At 49.9% G+C, this 16,689-nt stretch overlaps 2 protein-coding genes across 11 annotated transcripts in view; both read left to right on the top strand.

The window, feature by feature from the left end:
- Positions 1-16,689, top strand: part of cryz (crystallin, zeta (quinone reductase)) — a 1,066,321-nt gene that overhangs the window by 681,793 nt on the left and 367,839 nt on the right. The window lies entirely within an intron of this gene.
- The window catches only part of slc44a5b (solute carrier family 44 member 5b), a 412,477-nt gene that overhangs the window by 283,120 nt on the left and 112,668 nt on the right, over positions 1-16,689 (top strand). For 7 of the 9 annotated variants that reach the window (XM_078560642.1, XM_078560643.1, XM_078560646.1 and 4 more), the window contains 8 exons: positions 344-431; positions 2,860-3,122; positions 6,776-6,870; positions 7,978-8,081; positions 8,221-8,294; positions 13,064-13,134; positions 13,955-14,043; positions 16,198-16,282. In XM_078560642.1, coding sequence (XP_078416768.1) covers positions 344-431; positions 2,860-3,122; positions 6,776-6,870; positions 7,978-8,081; positions 8,221-8,294; positions 13,064-13,134; positions 13,955-14,043; positions 16,198-16,282 — 869 coding nt within the window. Of the gene's footprint in view, positions 1-343; positions 432-2,859; positions 3,123-6,775; positions 6,871-7,977; positions 8,082-8,220; positions 8,295-13,063; positions 13,139-13,954; positions 14,044-16,197; positions 16,289-16,689 lie in introns of those variants that run through there. The other 2 variants (XR_013579275.1, XM_078560649.1) reach the window with 2 other exon arrangements.

Below are 16,689 nucleotides of genomic sequence, written 5' to 3'. Positions count from 1 at the left end.
TTACACAGCGAGTTGTTGTCTGGAAGGCGCTGCCTGAAAGGGCGGCGGACGCAGATTCAATAATAACTTTCAAAAGGGGATTGGACAAATAGTTGAAAAGGAGGAATTTGCAGGACTTTGGGGCAAGAACAGGGGGAGTGGGGCCCATTTGGATAGCTCTTTCAAAGAGCCAGCACAGGCACAATGGGCTGAATGGTAGCCTCCTGTGCTGCCAGATCCTGTGATTATGTTTAGTGTGCCTCTGTCAGAGTTTCATCAAGCTTTAAAGTTGGAAGGTTTAACAGGTTAGTGCCACATTAAGGAATGAAAATTATTTATGTATTCTTTAACGTGAAATATGCAGATTTCTGTCAACTTCTGGCGAGGCGATATACAAAGTGATGACCAATCGGGGTCATTGTATATATGCAAATAGAACATGCAATCCTGAGGTATGCGGCCTGGTTACAGCTTGTGCACATGTTGGGAATGGGCTGGGGAGGTTCAGATACTTGATGCGACCTGAGTGTCTAGCTTAGAGTCGAGCATGTGGGTGAGGGACTGGAGTCACATATCGGCCTAGACCAGGTAAGAACAGCAGGTTTCCTTCTCTAAAGGACACCAAGATAGCTTGTTCATGATCTACTGAGCCCAGCTTTTTAATTCCAGGTTGGTTTATTTTCAGAACCTCATATCCAATCCCCTTCTGAAAGTTATTATTGAATCTGCTTCCACCGCCCTTTCAGGCAGCGCGTTCCAGATCACAACAACTCACTGTGTAAAAAGTTCTCTTTGTTCCCCCTCTACTAGAGATTTTGGCAATTATTTCCAACCTGTGTTCTCTGACTGTCCTCCTGTCACTGCAGAGAATGTCTCTGTAAATACCCGATCAACACGCCTCGTGATTCTGAAAAGCTCGATTAAATCCCACCTTAACCTTCACTGTACCCATGTTGCCCGTGTTATACACTGGTCGCTTCCTCCAGTCATACTTTGTATTATCTCTCCTCCCAACAGCGGGCCACATCTGTCTTGGCACTGGAAACAAAGCCAAAGGCCGTCTACCAGAAACTAAAGGGAGTGGGTTTTGCACTTGGTGCAGGGGGTTGGCAGGAGTGTGAAACGGGACATTGCAGCAGTCTGCGCCCCGAAATCCAGCACCTCAGAGAGGACCCTTGACCTGCTAGCGTGTCCCCATTCTACTGCGCGGGACACATGACGATGCCGGAGGTGTTGTCTGTTCAACGAAACAAAGCAAACACCTTTTCCCTGAGTAAAGTAATGACAAACACTGTCAGTCACTGAGGCGTTATAATCCAGAGAACAGGAACTCAAACCCCTGCCAGGATAGTTTGAGAATTTGAATTCAGTTTTTAAAATATCTAGGAATGTAAAATAAAACACCGTCAGTAAAAGTGACCATGAAACTCTCAGATTTGTCATAAAATCCCAACTGGTTCATTAGTGTCCTGTAAGGAAGTCCTTACCCAGTCTGGGTCCACATGTGACTCCAGTCCCACACTAACATGGTTCACCATTAACTGCCCTGGGAAGGGGGTCTAGCGAGATACTCAGCTTTTACCATTAAAGCAAAATATTGCAGATGCTGGAAATATGAAATAAAAACAGAAAGTGCCGGAAAAGCTCAGCAGGTCTAGCAGCATCTGTGGAAAGAGAAACAGTTAATGTTTCGAGTCCGTGTGACTCCGTAGGCGCTGAAGAAGAGTCACATGGACTTGAAACGTCAACTCTGTTTCTCCCTCCGCAGATGCTGCCAGACCTGCTGAGTGTTTGCAGCACTTTCTTTGTTAACTTGGCTTTATCAAACCCAGTCACCAGCAGTGATTGGAGAAGGCGGCTCTCCACCACCTTCTCAGGGTAACTAGGGAGGGGCAATAAATGCCTGTGATACCCACATCCTGAATGTATAAGGTGCATAAATATAAGATAGTCACTAATTAATCAAATAGGCGACTGAGAAACTTCTTTACTCAGAGAGTGGTGAGAATGTGGAACTCACACACTACCACAGGGAGTGGTTGAATAACATTTATGTATTTAAGGAGAAGCTGGATAAACAGGGGAGGGAGCAAGGAATAGAAGGGTGTGCTGATTGGGTGAGATAAAGTATTTCCAGAGCATAAATGCTAGCCTAGGCTACATGGGCCGAATGTCCGGTTTCTGTGCTGTGCATTCTATGTAATTCTATAAAAACTGCTGTCCTTACCCAGTCAGAGCCTGTATGTGACTCCAGCCTCCCAGTAACATAGTTGACTCTTAACTACCCTCTGAAATGGTTCAGCAAGACACTCGGTTGTATCAAAGCTAAAAGCAAAATACTGCGGATGCTGGAAATCTGAAATAAACACAGAAAATGCTGGAAAATACTCAGCAGGTCTGGCAACCTCTGTGGAGAGAGAAACATTGTTAACGTTTTGAGTCCGTGTGACTCTTCTTCAGAGCCCTGAAGGACAGTCATACGGAGTCGAAATGTTAACTCTGGCCGGGATTTTGCAGCCTCGTTGTGGGTGGGACCCGCTGTGGATGAGGCGATGCCCCAGCCAGAGGGTCCACTGACTTGTGGCGGGATCGGAAGATCCCAGCGGCGGGCAGAGTGTGGAAAATCCCGCCCTCTGTTTCTCTCTCCACGAATGCTGCCAGACCTGCTGAGTCTTCCCAGCATTTTCTGTTTTTATCCCAGTTGTACCAAACAAGCCACTAGCGGTTTCAGGAAGGTGGCTGCCCAGGTTAATTAGGAGTGACTGATAAATGCCAGTGACACCCATATCCCCGAATGAATGACGAAATGAACTGACTTATTTTCAAAGCTTGATGTGAAAGTTGCAACCCGATGACCTGTGACCTTTCTTTCCCCAACAGACATTCAACACCAGCAACGTCACCAAGTTGTGCCCAGGTGCTCAATGTGCCTTCGCTTTCTATGGCGGAGAGAGTGTTTATCACAAGTACATCTTCATCCTTCAAATCTGCAACCTCTTTGTCTTTTTGTGGCTGGTGAATTTTGCCATTGCGCTGGGGCAATGCACACTGGCTGGTGCCTTTGCTTCCTATTACTGGGCGTTCAAAAAGCCAGCAGACATACCGAGCTTCCCTCTGCTGGCTGCATTCGGCCGTTCCCTGAGGTAAAAATGTCAAACCCCTCACCACTGCCACCCGCTTCTAAGAGTAACAATATTCCAGGAAACACAGCAGCCAAGTTGTGCACAGCAAGTGTCCGTCTACTCAAGTTCTCATCAAATACCCCACGCCGCTATTTCAGAGAAGGGCTTTCTCCCTGGTGTCCTGGCCAATATTTATCCCTCGGTCAACATCACCTAAACAGGTTACCCTCTCATTATCACATTGCTGTTTGTGGGAGCTTGCTGTGCACAAAAATTAGCTGCTGCGTTTCCTACTCTACAACAGTTTTCACGTCTCAAAATGACTTAATTGGCCGTGAGGCACTTAGGGATGTGTTGAGATTGCTAAAGGTGCTACAGAAATGCAAGATTTTCGTTCTTTTTTTTTTAGCCAATCCTCCCAAAATCTGCTCTTTTGTTTCGGTGTCAGTTCCTGTGAAGTGACATAAAATCATGAGAAATGGGAGTAGGAGTAGGCCATTCGGCCCCTCAAGTCTGCTCTGCCATTCAATAAGATCATGGCTGGTAATCTACATCAACTGTACCTAGATTTCCAGAAGGAATTTGATAAGGTGCCACATCAAAGGTTATTGCGGAAAATAAAAGTTCATGGTGTAGGGGGTAACAGATTGGCACGGAGAGCAGATTGGCTGGCTAACAGGAAGCAAAGGGTAGCCATAAATGAGTGTTTTTTATGGTTGTCAGGATGTAACGAGTGGTGTGTCACAGGGTCAGTGCTGGGGCCTCAACTTTTTACAATTTATACAAATGACTTGGATGAAGGGATGTTAAATTTGCTGATGATATAAAGATAAGTAGGAGGCTAAAAAGTGACATAGATAGATTAATGAGTGGGCAAAGATCTGGCAAATGGAGAATAATGTGGGCAAATGTAAGATTGCCCATTTTGGCAGGAAGAATAAAAAAGAAGCTTATTATCTAAATGGTGAGAGATTGCAGAGCTCTGAGATTGAGAGGGATCTGGGTGTCCTAGTGCATGAATCACAAAAGGTTAGCATGCAGGGACAGTGAGTAATTAGGAAAGCGAATGGAATGTTATCATTTGTTGCGAGGGGAATTGAATACAAAAGTAGGGAGGTTATGCTTCAGTTATACAGGGGACTGGTGAGACCACATCTGGAGTACTGTGTACAGTATTGGTCACCTTATTTAAGGAAAGAGGTAAATGCGTTGGAAGCAGTTCAGAGAAGGTTTACTAAACTAATACCTGGAATGGGTGGGTTGTCTTATGAGGAAAGGTTGGTCAGGCTGGGCTTGTATCCGCTGGAGTTTAGAAGAGTAAGAGGCGACTTAATTGAAACCTTTAAGATTCTGAGGGGTCTGGACAGGGTGGATGTGGAGAGGATTTTTCCTCTTGTGGGAGAATCTAGAACTAGGGGTCACTGTTTAAAAATAAGACATCACACATTTCAGACAGAGATGAGGAGAATTTTTTTCTCTCAGAGCGTCGTGAGTCTTTGGAACTCTCTTCCTCAAAGGCGGTGGAAGCAGAATCTTTAGGGCAGAGATGATAGATTCTTGATTAACAAGAGCCTGAAAGGTTATTGGGGGGTGGGCAGGAATCTGGCATCAAACAGAAAATGCTGGAAAAACTCAGCCGGTCTGGCAGCATCCGTGGCGAGAGAAACAGAGTTAACGTTTCGAGTCCGTGTGACTCTTCCTCAGAGCAGGAATGTGGGGTTGAGGTTACAGTCAGGTCAGCCAAGATCTTATTGAATGGGAGAGCAGGCTTGATGGGCCAAGTGGCCTCCTCCTGCTCCTAATTCATATGTTCATATAACTTCGCCCTCCTGCTCTATTCACATGTCCCCTGATTCCCTTAGCGTCCAAACATCTATTGACCTCTGTCTTGAATATATTCAACGATGGAGCGCCCATGGCCCTCTGGGGTAGAGAATTCCAAAGCTTCACAGCCCTCTGAGTAAGGAACTTCTTTTCATCCCTATCCTAAATGGCAGACCTCTTATCCTGAGTCTATTCCCTGAGTCCCGAATTCTCCAGTTGGGGAAAATACCCTTTCAGCGTCCAACATGTCAAACTCTGGGAGAAGTTTACACAGTATAATCTCCCGAGGATTACCAACCCCTCCAGGGTTTGTCTAGAGTCTCTAGGATTAAAATAAATCCCCCCCTGGACACCGTATTAAGCAAAAAGAACAGGAGAAAAATCATCAGGGCAATTTAGAATTTTTTTCACATATTTTCATTTAATAGTTATAAAAAGATTGGAGGTGGGCTACAAAAGGGATGTTCAACTGGGCAGGAAAGAGGGAAGTGGGAGTCATGTAATAAATCCTCCAGAAATACATCCAGCCAGAGTTGGCCACCCAGCTCCATCCCTCCACAGCAATATGTTGATGGTATTTAACCGCAAGAGAACTGTTTCTTTTAACTATTGCCTCTCAGTCACTAGTACCGAAAGAGATCTGACACTTTCTGACAAGATTGATGGGGCAGTGAAATGAATACCGTAAGTTTAAGACTCTCATCCCTCCATGGTCTCACCCCTCCCTATCTCTGAAAACCTCCTCCAGTCCCGCATCCCTCCAAGATCTCTGTGCTCCTCTAATTCTGGCCTCTTGAACATCCACCATTGGTCACTCCACCATTGGCGGCCATCCCTTCAGTTGTCTGGGCCCTGAGTTCTGGAATTCCCTCCTTAAACCTCTCCCCCTCTCCCCTCTCCTCCTTGTGGATGGTCCTTCAAACCACCCTTTTGACCAAGCTTTTCATCACCTGTGCTATTATTACCTTGTGTAGCTTGGTGTCAAATGTTTGTCTGATTTACCGCACTGTAAAGCACCCATGCTATATGAAAGGTGCTATATAAATGTAATGCAAATTAAAATGGCCCTTTTAAAATTTTTGACAGAAAACTAGTGTCGAACGTGTGCCCCAAAGATTGTGCCCTGGATGTTCCTCATAGAGGAAGGGCCTCTCCAATGCTGACCTGCTTTCCATGGGGATGCCTATCAGGTTCACTGCCGTTAAGTCCGCTACATGGCAAGGAAATCCCAGTGAAAGCGGTAAGGTCACCCTGGCTCCTTCAGGAGGGTCAGACCTTTAAAGGAGCTTCGATGAGGAGAAGGCAAAGATAGTTCTATTAGGCCCTCTGTCAAGGTGGAGTTCTAAACAAAGATGAGTCCATTGGGCCAAAATGGAGGGGGCCTCTCATAAGCCTGATCTTTCTATAATCCTGGGCTGTAACCATTCATCCAAGTTCCTGACCCTTCACCTCAGCATCCTAGACCCCATCTTAGATATTCATTAAAGTCTGAGACACCAGGGTGAAGGGTCAATGCCCAGGATGAAGACTCAAGTACCTGGGTGTAGAGGCAAGGCCCAGGATGAAGGGACAAAGCTAAGGATGAGGGTCAAGGCTGAGAGCCTAGGACCATGACCCCAGATAAAACATATGTCCACGGCTGAAACCGGGAAGAAAAGAATGAGGGAAATCAGGGAGTGGTGATTCAGGTGACGCCAACCTTGGGTTTTAAAGGCCTGGGAATAGAGGAGGGTGGGAAAGTTCCAGAATTTGAGGTCCTGAAAAGCGTCAAGGATAGGGAGGATATAAGGACTTTGTTTTAGCAACATTTTATGCATAACAATTATTCTGAACCCATTTCATTGTCTCAGGTACCACACGGGCTCACTGGCATTCGGGTCCTTAATTCTCGCCATCATCCAACTCATCAGGATTATTTTGGAATACTTGGATAATAAGCTTAAGGGTGAGTTTCTGATAAATTCTAATTTGATGCTAGTTATGGAATGTATGCTGGCCCAATGAGGAATTCAGGAGAAATATCTTTAACCCTGTTTTTAATAGGGCTGAGGATCTGGATCTCACTGCCACAGGGAGTGGTTGAGGCAGATAGCAGCTGAAGCTAGATAAACACATGATGGAGAAAGGAAGGGAGGATATGGTGACATGGTGAGATGAAGAAGGGTTGGAGGAGGCTCATGTGGAGCAGAAATACAAGCAGAGACCATTTTCTGTGCTGTGCATCCCATGTGTAATTCGATACAAACCGAATACACTTACAATAGTGGCATCAATTTTGTAACGCTGGTCGATCTCCCTATAGAGTCAGGACTAAATATAATCCGCTGGTGAAGAGGGGTTAAGGGGCAGGGTTTAATTGGATTTCCACAGGTTGGAGGTTCAGGGTCAACAGATTCAGGTCAACCCCCATTTCAAACACATGCACTGGGCCCTCATTTTTAATTTGCCATTATAAGTTCCAATGTCCACATTTATAATGGAGATGGCCTATGTAGACATGTCACACAGTAACTACACCCTCCCATCTGTGGTGATGTTGTAGCATCTTCACTGTGGGGGTGGTGGGGGGTGGGTGTTGAATGACATTGTGATTGGTTCAAATGAGCGGCTTTCACAGTTATAGTGAGAAACAAATCGTTGGGAATGTGTGCAGATTGTGAATGTTTTCAATAGAGTAAATAAGGAGGAACTGTTTCCAGAGGCAGGAGGGTTGGTAACCAGAGGGACACAGATTGAAGAGAATCGGTGAAAGAACCAGAGGGGGAGATGAGGAGAATTTATTTTTACACAGCGAGTTGTTGTGATCTGGAAGGCGCTGCCTGAAAGGGCGGTGGAAGCAGATTCAATAATAACTTTCAAAAGGGAATTGGAGAAATACTTGAAGGGGAAAATACAGGTCGATGGGGAAAGTGCAGGGGGAGTAGGACTAATTGGATAGTCCTTTCAAAGAGCCAGCACAGACATGATGGGCCAAATGGCCCCCACTGTGCCTAAGGATTTGGTGTTGCCATGTGATTATAGATTGGTTTAGAGCTTGTTACTCTATCTGCAGGTGCACAGAACAAGTTTGCCAAGTTCCTGTTTTGCTGCCTGAAATGCTGCTTCTGGTGTCTGGAAAAATTCATCAAATTTCTGAACAGAAATGCGTATATAATGGTGAGTCACTCTGCCTGCCATCTCTGCTAGGGAGGCCCCCGGCTTTGCCCTGTCAGCCATCAATGCCTGTGCCACGTGTTTACATCCTGAGGTCGCGAAGGATACTATATAAAAATATCAAATCCTTTCTTTCTTTCAGATCGCCATATATGGTAAAAACTTCTGCACATCTGCAAAGGAAGCCTTCTTCTTGCTGATGAGGAATGTGGTGAGGTGAGAACGCGAATGGCTTCATGTGGCAATTACTTTCCTCTTAACTGGGCACTGGGATGTCACCTCATTCACAAAGGCGATACCAGAGCTGAGAGGTTATAGCTATCATGGCAAATTAAACAGACTGAGACTGAGGGCTGGGGGGGGGTGACATGAAACAATGAAAGGATTCGATAGGGCAAACATGGAGAAGTTTCCACTTGAAGGCAAGACCGGAACGAGGGGGCTATTAATATAAGACAGTCCCTAATGAATCCAATCGGGGAATTCAGGAGAAACTTCTTAAACAGAGAATGTGGGACTCGCTTCCACAGGGAGTGGTTGAGGAGAATAGTATAGATACATCTAAGGAGAAGCTGGATAAATACATGAGGGATAAAGGAATAGAAGGAGATGCTGATCGGGTGAGATGAAGAGGGAGTGAGAGGAAGCTCATGTGAAGCAGAAATATCTGCACGGAGCTGTTGTTATTTTTTCCTGTGTCCTTTATATTTTACATTTTCAAATACCGATTAACTCCACTTTCAAAAAACGTAGCAGTCTCTGCCTCAATAATTATTTGCTGCCAAGGATTCCATCTTTTAATAACCCTCTCCTTATGGGGCTCCGGAGACCCAGAGAGCAGTGTCTAGTTCCCCACAGAGCTGACAGTGCTGGTGGAGTGAAGGCAAGGAGAGGGAGGCCATTCAGCCCATTTTAACAGCTGAGCTCCCTCAACAAGCTGCAGCCTCTCAGAATTGACACCCGACATGGTCCCTGTCTCCATTGGAAGGAGAAGGGTTCATTCAGCCCTTCAAGCTGCCATTCAATTAAACCATGGCTGATCTGTATCTTTACTCCACCCACTCACATTGCTGAAATAACCCTTAGTGTTCTTGCTGAAAAATAAATTATCATCACAGTTTTGAAATTTTTAATTGCCTCCAGAATAAACAGTAACTCTGCAGGAGAGAGTTCCAGATTTTCACTTCTGCTTGTGAAGAGGCACTTCCAACCTTGTCCCTGAGCGGCCTACATATAATCTGATGGTTCCATACCTTGTTCTTAATTCCCCCCCACCAGAGGAAATAGATACAGAGTTAAGCTCCCTCTACACTATCCCCATCAAACACTCCCAGGACAGGTACAGCACGGGGTTAGATACAGAGTAAATCTCCCTCTACACTGTCCCCATCAAACACTCCCAGGGCAGGTACAGCACGGGGTTAGATACAGAGTAAAGCTCCCTCTACACTATCCTCATCAAACACTCCCAGGACAGGTACAGCACGGGGTTAGATACAGAGTAAATCTCCCTCTACACTGTCCCCATCAAACACTCCCAGGGCAGGTACAGCACGGGGTTAGATACAGAGTAAAGCTCCCTCTACACTATCCTCATCAAACACTCCCAGGACAGGTACAGCACGGGGTTAGATACAGAGTAAAGCTCCCTCTACACTATCCTCATCAAACACTCCCAGGACAGGTACAGCACGGGGTTAGATACAGAGTAAAGCTCCCTCTACACCATCCTCATCAAACACTCCCAGGACAGGTACAGCACGGGGTTAGATACAGAGTAAAGCTCCCTCTACACTATCCTCATCAAACACTCCCAGGACAGGTACAGCACAGGGTTAGATACAGAGTAAAGCTCCCTCTACACCGTCCCCATCAAACACTCCCAGGACAGGTACAGCACGGGGTTAGATACAGAGTAAAGCTCCCTCTACACCGTCCCCATCAAACACTCCCAGGACAGGTACAGCACGGGGTTAGATACAGAGTAAAGCTTCCTCTACACTATCCTCATCAAACACTCCCAGGACAGGTACAGCACAGGGTTAGATACAGAGTAAAGCTCCCTCTACACCGTCCCCATCAAACACTCCCAGGGCAGGTACAGCACGGGGTTAGATACAGAGTAAATCTCCCTCTACACTGTCCCCATCAAACACTCCCAGGACAGGTACAGCACGGGGTTAGATACAGAGTAAAGCTCCCTCTACACTATCCTCATCAAACACTCCCAGGACAGGTACAGCACGGGGTTAGATACAGAGTAAAGCTCCCTCTACACTATCCTCATCAAACACTCCCAGGACAGGTACAGCACGGGGTTAGATACAGAGTAAAGCTCCCTCTACACTATCCTCATCAAACACTCCCAGGACAGGTACAGCACGGGGTTAGATAATGAGTAAAGCTCCCTCTACACTATCCTCATCAAACACTCCCAGGACAGGTACAGCACGGGGTTAGATACAGAGTAAAGCTCCCTCTACACTATCCTCATCAAACACTCCCAGGACAGGTACAGCATGGGGTTAGATACAGAGTAAAGCTCCCTCTACACCGTCCCCATCAAACACTCCCAGGACAGGTACAGCACGGGGTTAGATACAGAGTAAAGCTCCCTCTACACTATCCCCATCAAACACTCCCTGGGCTGAATTTTATGGGGGGCCCTGGCTGTGCCAAATGAGACGGGATTGGGGCTTCCACCCCTCAGTGGGGAGAGGTCCCGCCCTCGGGAGCTGCTGGCCAATCTGATAGGCCAGCATCTCTTGCCTTCCCAGCGTGCCAGAGCTCAGCAGTGGGCACTGCTGGAACTGTGAGGAGGCCCATGGATGGCTCCTGGAGAGAGACACGTCAGGGGGTATTGGACAAGGAAGGGAAATGGAGCCTGGTGGGTTGGGTGGGGGAGGGGTGTTGCGAGGAGGTGGGGGGATGGGAGGCCATGCAGGGTGGAACAATAGGGGGCACCATCATGGGGGTGGGAGTTGCCCTGGATACGCCCAGGGCACCCCCCACAGCTGAAGGACACACCCCCTCCCCCACTCCCCCCCACCCCCACTCCCCCACTCCCCCCCTCCCCCACTCCCCCCCTCCCCCACTCCCTCCTTCCTGACTTTTAAGCAGTTTCCTCAAAAAAAGGCAGCCTGCCCACACCCGCCCACCTGCACCCACCCGCCCACCTGCACCCACCCACCTGCACCCACCCACCCACCTGCACCCACCCGCCCACCTGCACCCACCCACCTGCACCCACCCACCCACCTGCACCCACCCGCCCACCTGCACCCACCCACCCACCTGCCCACACCCGCCCACCTGCCCACACCCACCCACCTGCACCCACCCGCCCACCTGCACCCACCCACCTGCACCCACCCACCCACCTGCACCCACCCGCCCACCTGCACCCACCCACCCACCTGCCCACACCCGCCCACCTGCCCACACCCGCCCACCTGCCCACACCCGCCCACCTGCACCCACCCGCCCACCTGCACCCACCCGCCCACCTGCACCCACCCACACCCGCCCACCCGCCCGCCCACCCACCTGCCCACTCCCGCCCACCCCCCCACCTACCCACACCCGCCACAACGCCCACCCGCCCACCTGCTCACCTGCACCCACCCGCCCACCCCCCACCTACCCACACCCGCCCACCTGCACCCACCCACCCACCTGCCCCCACCCACCCACCTACCCACACCCGCCCACCCGCCCACCTGCCCCCACCCACCCACCTGCCCACACCCACCCACCCGCCCACCCGCCCACCTGCCCACCTGCCCACACCCACCCACCCGCCCACTCCCACCCACCCCCCCACCTGCCCACCCGACCACACGCCCACCCGCTCACCTGCACCCACCCGCCCACCTGCCCACACCCGCCCACTCCCGCCCACCCCCCCACCTGCCCACACCCGCCCACTCCCACCCACCCCCCCACCTGCCCACCCGACCACACGCCCACCCGCCCACCTGCCCACACCCGCCCACCTGCCCACACCCGCCCACCTGCACCCACCCGCCCACCTGCACCCACCCGCCCACCTGCACCCACCCACACCCGCCCACCCGCCCGCCCACCCACCTGCCCACTCCAGCCCACCCCCCCACCTACCCACACCCGCCACAACGCCCACCCGCCCACCTGCTCACCTGCACCCACCCGCCCACCCCCCACCTACCCACACCCGCCCACCTGCACCCACCCACCCACCTGCCCCCACCCACCCACCTGCCCACACCCACCCACCCGCCCACCCGCCCACCTGCCCACCCGTCCACCTCCCCACCTGCCCACACCCGCCCACTCCCACCCACCCCCCCACCTGCCCACCCGACCACACGCCCACCCGCTCACCTGCACCCACCCGCCCACCTGCCCACACCCGCCCACTCCCGCCCACCCCCCCACCTGCCCACACCCGCCCACTCCCACCCACCCCCCCACCTGCCCACACCCGCCCACTCCCACCCACCCCCCCACCTGCCCACCCGACCACACGCCCACCCGCTCACCTGCACCCACCCGTCCACCTGCCCACACCCGCCCACTCCCGCCCACCCCCCCACCTGCCCACACCCGCCCACTGGCCCACCCGCCCACACCCGCCCACCCGCACCCACCCGCTCACCCCCCCACCTGCCCACACCCACCCACCCGCCCACACCATGGCGTGGGCAGCGTGTTATTGGTAAGAAGCTCAGTTGACCACTCGTTATTTATTTGAAAATGGCGGGCAGGCTGCTGACTCTTGGCACCAGCCCACTCACCCCGTTAGGTGGTGGCTCGGGGAGGGGTGAGAAGATGGTGGAGTTGCCACCCCTCGTATTTTACATGTCACCTGCCACAGACACACCTGACAGGGGGTGTGTGTAAAATCCGGCCCTGACGCTCTTTGGGCACTGGTGAGTGGGCCGGATCAATTGGAAGGTGGAGCTTCATCCTTACTCATTAACCAAGCGCCTTGTTTTATTTTACAGAGTGGCCGTGTTGGATAAAGTGACAGATTTCCTGCTCCTGTTGGGCAAGTTGCTAATAGTTGGAGGTGTAGGTGGGTATTTGGCACAAAAATTCAATCTGTTCTGTCATTAATCTTCCTCCATCAAAAGAAGGTGATGCAGAAAAATCTTACAGGGCAAAAGGGACTCATTCAGCCCAATAAGTCCCTGACCCCCAGCTCTATCCCCACAGCCGTGTAAATGTTTCTCCTTCAAGTATTTCTCCAATTCCCTTTTGAAAGTTATTATTGAATCTGCTTCCACCGCCCTTTCAGGCAGCGCCTTCCAGATCACAACAACTCGCTGTGTAAAAATAAATTCTCCTCATCTCCCCCTCTGGTTATTTCACTGATTCTCTTCAATCTGTGTCCCTCTGGACACTCCTGTTACTGGAAACAGTTTCTCCTGATTTACTCTATCAAAACGCTTCATAATTAATCAAATTATTAACAATGTAAACTCCTCCAGCCCTACAAACCTCCAGGATCTTTCTGCTGTTCTAACTCTGGCCTTTCACCTGTCTCCGATTTTAATCGCTCCATCATTGGCGGCCGTGCCTTCAGCTGCCTGGGCCCCAAGCCCTGGGACGCCCCCTCCCTAAACCTCTCCCCCTCTCGGCTTCTCTTCCCTCCCATAAGACCCTCCTTAAAGCCCCTCTCTCTCTCTTTGGCCGAGATTTTGGTCAGCAGCCTCCTTCTGTGACTAGCTATCAAATGATGTTTTCTGATAATATTCACGTGTGCCCCTCGGGATGTTTTTAACGATGCGAAAGGGGGCTATATAAATGCAAGTTGTTGTTGTAGCACATTTCTGTCAGGTGTTTTCCTCCTTTGATACCCATTGAATTTATTTGCCTCTTATTTCCCTATTCAGGAGTTCTGGCCTTTTTCTTCTTCACACACAGGATATCGATTGTTGTGGATGAAGCCCCATCATTAAACTATTACTGGGTCCCTCTGGTGGTAAGCAAATCCCTTCACATCTGGGACTGGGATTCACTCGAAAGAGGAGAAACTCTGAACCCAAATTCAAAACAGCGGCAGCCGCAGATGCACAGCAGAGCAGCGCGGGAAAGCAAGACGTGCGTTTCTGTAGCGCCTCAGGGCATTCCAAAGCACTTTGCGGCGAATGGTAAACTTTACCGATTCCCCAACACTGTCGTAATGGAGGGAACACAGCAGCCAATTTGCAGGCAGCAGGGTCAGTACTGAGGGAGTGCTGCACTGTCAGAGGGTCAGTACTGAGGGAGTGCTGCATTGTCAGAGGGTCAGTACTGAGGGTGTGCTGCACTGTCAGAGGGTCAGTACTGAGGGAGTGCTGCACTGTTGAAGAGGGTCAGTACTGAGGGAGTGCCGCACTGTCAGAGGGTCAGCACTGACCATCCTGGTGGAAGAACAGGCTAAAAATTATTTTGCAAATGTTCTATTGAGGCTACAGCTGGGAACAGGCCACTCAGCCTGAACTGTCCTTGTCGGTGTTTATGCTCCACATAAGTCTCCTCCACCCTCAACACGATCAACATATCCTTCCACCACTTTCTCCCTCATCTATACTATTCATCCCATCCACTCCCTGTGGACAGGGAGCGAGCTCCACATTCTCACTGCTCTGTGGATAAAGAAGTTTCTCCTGAATTTCCCATTGGATTTACCAGTGTCTATCTTATACATACGGCTCCTCGCTTTGACCTCCTGCACATTAGTGGAAACATCTTCCCAATATCCACCCGATTTAAAATTTCCATAACTCTAAAGTCCTGTCTTAAGTCAGCATTCGCTGTTCTAGAGGAAAGAGCTTCAGCCTCACCGAGATGATTCTAACCCCTCAGTTTTGGTATCATCGTCCTTGGGGCTCTTTTTTTGCATCTTCTTGGTCATTTTAAGAATCTGGAGACCAAAACTGTGTACAGTACTCCAATTCTGACACGGAGAGACTGGAACTGTGCAAGGTGATTAAGTGCCGCATTCAGTCAATGAAATGCTGTTTAACTTTCACCTTTGTTCAGTTCCTGAACAAGTGCTGGAGAACACTGCCCTCTGCTGCTCACAACAGAGATGATTAGAGCCACACATTCTTCAGAAACTGGAGTGACTGTGTAAGCTGCACTCAAAGTAAAAATCAGCTTGCACTGTGGCTGTTCAAGTCAGATGTTTGGCAGCGTATTACACAATTCTAGCTGTTTGTCAATTTTACAGGAAACATCTTATAATATTTTTAGATGGTACATTTTTAAAGGCTTGAGCTCCCGTCTCTGAGTCAGAAATTTGTGGTTCAAGTCCCACTTTGAGCACAAAATCCAGGATGAAACTCCCAGTGCATTAGTGAGGGAGTGCAGCACTGTCAGAGAGTCAGTACTGATGGAGTGCTGCACTGTCAGAGAGTCAGTACTGAGGGAGTGCTGCACTGTCAGAGGGTCAGTACTGAGGGAGTGCTGCACTGTCAGAGGGTCAGTACTGAGGGAGTGCTGCACTGTCAGAGGGTCAGTACTGAGGGAGTGCTGCACTGTCAGAGGGTCAGTACTGAGGGAGTGCTGCACTGTCAGAGAGTCAGTCCTGAGGGAGTGCTGCACTGTCAGAGGGTCAGTACTGAGGGAGTGCTGCACTGTCAGAGGGTCAGTACTGAGGGAGTGCTGCACTGTCAGAGGGTCAGTACTGAGGGAGTGCTGCACTGTCACAGGGTCAGTACTGACAGAGTGCTGCACTGTCACAGGGTCAGTACTGAGGGAGTGCTGCACTGTCAGAGGGTCAATACTGAGGGAGTGCTGCACTGTCAGGGGGTCAGTACTGAGGGAGTGCTGCACTGTCAGAGGGTCAGTACTGAGGGAGTCCTGCACTCATTCTTCAGTACTGGTATCAACTTGTTTATCATTTTGCACCTCTCCAGCCTCTCCATTTCCTTTGTGTAATATGACGATGGGAAGCGTGCACTGTATTCCCAGTGTGGCCTTACCAAGGTTCGATACATGTTTAACGCAATGTCGCTGTGTTTTAACTCTTCCCACCTAGGAATAACCCCAATGCTTGATTTGCATTTCCTGTGGCCTTATTAAGCTGCCTCACTATCTTTACTGATCAGTCTATTCGTGAAGGTGTAACTATGTGTCCTTATGTTTGCAGACGGTGATATTTGCTTCCTATCTAATTGCACATGGTTTCTTCAGTGTCTATGCAATGTGTGTGGACACACTGTTCCTCTGTTTCTGTGAGTACCCATTCAAAGCTATGAAAACCTTTTTGTAATGTATCAAATTGTTCCAGACGTGAAGCCTGGAATGTGTAAAGGAGGCCAACACTGGCTTCCTTAGGTATGCAGCCAACTCGTTCAGTGATGTACTGAGCCACAAAGGTCTAGGTGTGTGATCCAGCCTCTATGTCAGCTGCTCTCCACTCAGCAGTTGGACTCAGTGCCCTCATTTAAGAAAGTGTTGGTGGAGGGGTGGGGGTGTGGGAGGTCAAGTGGCGGTTATCCAGCTTCTCACTTCTCAAGGGACTACCCTGAGAATATCCGATGGCCAGATATTGGGGAAGGGGACAGCACTGAGCTCTACTGGCGAGGCCTCAGTTGTTGAATAGGCCCCTGATATTCACAGCCTGGGTTTAGATGTGAAC

The sequence above is a fragment of the Cetorhinus maximus genome, chromosome 17 (genome assembly GCF_964194155.1).
Source record: "Cetorhinus maximus chromosome 17, sCetMax3.hap1.1, whole genome shotgun sequence".
NCBI classification, from domain to species: Eukaryota; Metazoa; Chordata; class Chondrichthyes; order Lamniformes; family Cetorhinidae; genus Cetorhinus; species Cetorhinus maximus.
Note: the sequence above shows the minus strand (reverse complement) of the source record. Positions and strands in the feature narration are given on the sequence as shown.